This window comes from Humulus lupulus, chromosome X, assembly GCF_963169125.1.
Source record: "Humulus lupulus chromosome X, drHumLupu1.1, whole genome shotgun sequence".
In the NCBI taxonomy this organism is placed as follows: Eukaryota; Viridiplantae; Streptophyta; class Magnoliopsida; order Rosales; family Cannabaceae; genus Humulus; species Humulus lupulus.
In genome coordinates this window covers 10863897-10869333 of record NC_084802.1, presented here as the reverse complement: position 1 = coordinate 10869333, position 5437 = coordinate 10863897, and the positions used below count along the sequence as shown (strand labels likewise).

The window sequence follows — 5437 nt, the reverse complement described above, 5'->3', positions numbered from 1 at the left end:
CGTCCATTCATTTCCTATAAATCATCAACTAATTTAAAAAAAACAATTAGAAAATAGATATTAAATTATGTAATATTTTTATGAATTATGATGCACGCATACATATATATATATATATATCTTATAAATACTTCGCTTTGTGACTGTTCTTTTCCACACATCTCATAAATTCTTCCTATTCATTACTAATTAATGATCTATAACTGATCATATAACCACACATAAATATATCTTGCTGCGAGAGGAAAATCATGAAGGGTATTGGGCTTAGATTCATCTCAACCACCCTCGTTCAACAAGCGAGTCTTGACGATGAAGATGATAATAATCACAGCGAGTTAATCAGTGAGCGACTCGAGTTGACTCCGAGCGATCTTGGACACCTCAAACTTCAGTACATCCAAAATGGTCTTCTTTTTCATCACAAGCCGCCGTCAGATACCAACTTCGTACGCCACTTAGCAGCCACTTTGTCTCGTACCTTAGATATTTTCTATCCTCTCGCCGGCCGACTCGTCATCACCAGGAACGACGATGAAACCGCTTGTTTCCACGTTGAATGTAACGGATCCGGAGTCCTTTTCAGCCACGCCGTCACTGATGGCGCCGCGGTGGCTGATATTATCGGCGACTCAGTTATTGTCCCAAACGACTTTGTGTACTCTCTTTTTTTATTGAACGGAGTTTCGAACTACGAAGCCGCCGTTTCGAAACTCCCTTTGGTAGCTGTGCAGGTAACCGAACTCGTCGACGGTTTCTTCATCGGGTGTAGTATGAATCATGTCGTCATTGACGGCACGTCGTTCTGGAACTTCTTCAACGTGTGGTCGGAAATCTCACGCGACGGCAGCTACTACAACAACAACGACGTCGTTTTGAGTACAGACCGCCGCGACTTCTTTCTTGGTCTCCCGATCCGAGTCCCCTCCGTCGTAGAGCTTCCTCAACCAACCTCATCATCATCAGCTGATCATCTACAGCAAATGATGATCCATTTCTCCAAGAAAAGAATTGTTGAGCTCAAGGCAAAAGCCAACGCCGAGATGGGGTTCACCACCAATAACGAGATCTCTTCCCTTCAAGCGCTCATGGCTCATCTATGGAGATCCGTGACACGTGGCAGAGACCTCAACGCCGACGAAGATGTCCATTACATAGTAACAGTGGGGCTGAGGTCAAGACTACTCCAGCCGGCGCTGCCAGAAGGGTACCTGGGAAACGCGGTCCATGGTATTAATGTACAATGCAAAGCAGGGGAGCTATTGGATCGTGGATTGGGGTGGGCGGCGGCGCAGATTAAACAAGGGATTGGTTTGGTTACACCGACGGAAGCGAGAAAGAAGTTGGAGGATTGGGTTAAGAGCCCTAGATTATCAGACATGAGGAGAGTACCTCGAAACTTAGTGATTAGTGGTGGTTCGCCTCGGTTTAATGTTTACGGTAATGATTTTGGTTGGGGAAGTCCGGTGGCAGTTCGAAGCGGTCCGGCGAATAAGTATGACGGCAGTCTAACGCCGTATTCAGGGGCTGAAGAAGGATCTGTTGACTTTGAAGTTTGTAGTAGTCTTTCTCCCGCTACACTACTTGATTATATACTTAATTGAGCCTACAGGAGACGATTGTACTTCTTTTCTGTTTTTTTTTTTTTTTTGGCTTAATTCATCAGTCACAAAATTTGGCTTAATTATATACAATTGCATTTTTGTGTTGTTTTGCTTAATGATTGTATTACTTTGTTGGGTGGTTGAGGTTTTGCATCTTATTCTACGGAATTCCTTTCCTTTTTCAAAGAAATTGCACGCACAAAATTTACGTTACTATTATTTGTACTGAGATTCAGGTTAACATTATATGCTCCAGGATAAATATTATGACCATATATATCTCTTTTCTATATAATAAGTATGTCCATATCACAAATTATTAGATTTAAAGGTTTTTTATCTTTTAATATTAATTCTAACGGAATATTTTTATATTTAACCGAATATTCTTATACTTAATAGTAGTTTGTAAATACTTAAATTTAAATAAAATAAATAATTACAAAAATTAAAATATGATATTTTTGAGATATTTTACAATAATAATCATTTAAAAATAATAAATAATAAAAAAAATTAAAATATGATATTTTTGAGATATTTTACCATAATAATTATTTAAAAATAATAAATAATTAAATAAATTAAAATATTATATTTTTAAGATATTTTACCATCATAGTTATTTAAAAATTATAAAATCATATATTTTATAACTTAAATAAAATTTAATTAAATTTAAACTAACTTATTAGAATAATATCATATTAAACATATAATATAATTTGCTGTCAATTAGCAACAAATTGATTTTTTTTTAAAACTAGCAAGAAACTTAAATTTAAAATTTACTTATAATATTTAATATTACATTAAACATATAATATATAATCTCTTGTTGTCACTCAAATTTAAAAACTAGAACAAACATAGACTTAAACAAAAATAAATAAATTATTTAATTAAAATAAGATATTTATTTGAAATTTATATAACATTAATATAAATTTAATAAAAATAATTAGTATAAAACTAAACAAAACGTACATATTGTATATTGTTGGTACAAAATATGTATATTGCACCTTATTTGTAGCTAGTGTGTGTGTATATATATATATATATGATCTGAGATTATATCGCAGTGACACATGCTCAATAAGTATTTCAAATTGTGAAAGGGTTATTATATAATTAATTAAACAATGCCGTTTTGGATCCCGTGTACAGTATAATATCCCCTTCTATAAAGGATATGGCTTGTCTTTATAATCACGAGCACATGCTAGGAAATTTCAATTTATGGTTTGTAAGTTACATGGACTATACGTGTTTTATATATTTAAATATATGTATGACTCTTATCAGGGTTTATATTTTTTTTATTCTGAATTTTGTTCCATGTTTAGATTATGTGTTTTAATAAATTAATTTTTAAAATTTTATGTTTTATAAAATTGTTCAAATAGACTTTTTATTAGATTTTGATGAACAAAAAATTGAATATAACAATATAGTTGTTAGGCAGAATGATTGTACTTTTGTTCTAAGTTGTTAGTTTTGTTAATTATTTGTGATTTTAGTTCAAAAAAACTTTGATCAAAATCGAGTTTGAGGTTCTATTTGAACTATTTTATAAAATATAGGATCCAAAATATAATTTATCCAAATACAGAATCCAAATGAATAATGAGACAAAAACGAAGGTGGAAAAAATATTAACCCTTATATTTATAAAGAGTCAACCACTTCATAAAAGAACACATTCTTTCCTAAAAAAAAATAGAACACCTTCATTTTTTAAAAATTAAAAAAAAAACATAAATTTCTTGAAAAATTATATGTTAAAATTATTCTTGAAAAAATATAACACGTCAACTTTTTAAAATTAAAAAAGAAAAGGTAAAAAAAAAAAAAGACACGTGTGTAATAGAAAAACAAATTTTGTATGGTTATCTTAATAATATAATTTAGGGGTTTCTCCACTACACGCTAATTTTGGGTGTACTATGCACTCCTTGGCGTTTTCGACAAGTGAATGTAATCCAAAAAAAATTATGACATGGTATGCATCGTAGTTATTTAGAATAAATCTTGAATTTTTTTGGGAAATCCTGAATAATTTATTATGCTAAAAACAAGTAGTATATAATTTATTGCATAATATATATGTAAAATAACATGTTTGAATCTTGTAAAAACTAAGATTTTTTTAATATAACAAAATTATTTTCATTTAAGTGGTGGAACTCAGTTTTCTCTATATTAAATTTTTTTGTCATTTTTCTTCTCTCCCCCCCCCCCCCCCCCCCCCGACCCTTCTTCTTTCTTCTTATTCTTCCATTTCTTTTTCTTTTCTTTTCTTCCATTTTCTCTTTGCAACAGCCATGGCAAGCTCCAACCAAGCCATCGCTGGAGCTGCCATTTTCTCCACATGCCAGAGCTTCACAACTAGTGGCTCGCGATGACCTCACGTCCAAAGTTTCATGGCCATCTGATGATGTATGCGCTCAAACGGAGGCGCCAAAGTTTCGTTTTCAAAACTTTGACTGCATTTTTCGGCCAACTCCGGTGATCCCTCAAGGAATGGTTGGTACCATTGGAACCAGCGTGGAGAGGTAAACAAAGCCCACTAATTCATTTCGGTCACACGCCATTTTTCTCTGGCGAGATTTTGGGTATCTGCCTATTTGGGAGCGTTTTCCAGCGACAACGACGGTTGTTCGGACCGATGGGTTGTATAATCACGATCTACTTGTCGAGATGATCATTTTGATATATGTCATGCCTATCTTCGTCGACATTGCCAGTGCACCGCTCACTACCACCATCAACCTCCACTGTGCACCGCTTGGGTGAGGATTCAGAACTTGAAATTTTAAACATAGTCATATTATATGACTTTGGACACAATTTTGAATAAGGAATGCGATGATGATAATCATTTCTCATTTGGTGGACATAGGAAAAACGTGATATTAAAATTAGACTAAATCACTTTAGGATCATCGTTAAGCTTAGGAGCATCGCTTTGGACTCGGATTGACAATTCTAAGGAGGTAGGGACTCAACTTGATTATTGGACTTATTTTATTTGTATTGAATTTCATTAAACACATTCCAATTTTTATACTTATAAAATGTTTGAAAAATGTAAAACTTAATTAGCATGTTTTTCTAGATTGTTCTGAGGACACTGTGTGCTAATTATATTTTTATATACATATTGATGCAGGTTATGATTTTTAAGTTTGATTCAAATGCAGTCGTTATGCTGCCCAATTGTCTAAAATTTAAGGGAATATATTTCTTGCTATTCATGTTGACCTGCTTTTGGTTATACTGTTAATATCCATAGTCATCATGATTTGTGCATGTTGTTGTTTCACGACCTAGTCTCTGTGTCATCAGAGGTAGGTTAGGTGTCCACTCACATGTAGGTGTAAAGACTTGGCATATGTATACAAGAAGTGTTCTAAGCCTCCATCTCGTGGTGGTTATCAAGTCTAACTACCTGGTTTAAGATATCATTTTTTTCTATGGTGGGTATCAGGAACTAGGGTTCTAGTAGACGGTGTGATGTGCACATGTAGTTTGTCTCTTGAGATTATTTGTGGTCTCTCTATTTTTGTTTACACGTGATGATGATATGTTTTGTTTTAAAAACTAACCATGGAGGGATTTTTATTAAAACTATGAGTCATTTGTGATTAGTTGTTTTCCTACTGGGCTTTATCAACTCACCACCTATTTCTCCCTTCCATGAAACACTGAGTTGGAACTAGTGGATATCAGAATGAATAAAAATCCGACGTTTGGATTGTTCCTAGTTTAGTCCAATCTAGATTTCTTGGATTCAAGAAAATGTGTATGACTTGAGAATTATCCTTGAT

The 5437-nt window shown here is 33.5% G+C and overlaps 1 protein-coding gene across 1 annotated transcript; it reads left to right on the top strand.

Annotated features, from left to right (window-relative positions):
• Positions 1 to 251: 251 nt before the first annotated feature.
• Positions 252 to 1840, top strand: LOC133805489 (uncharacterized acetyltransferase At3g50280-like). The gene has a single exon (XM_062243675.1). The coding sequence runs from the start codon at positions 252 to 254 to the stop codon at positions 1602 to 1604; it is 1353 nt and encodes a 450-aa protein (XP_062099659.1). The 3' UTR covers positions 1605 to 1840.
• The last annotated feature ends 3597 nt before the right edge of the window (positions 1841 to 5437 follow it).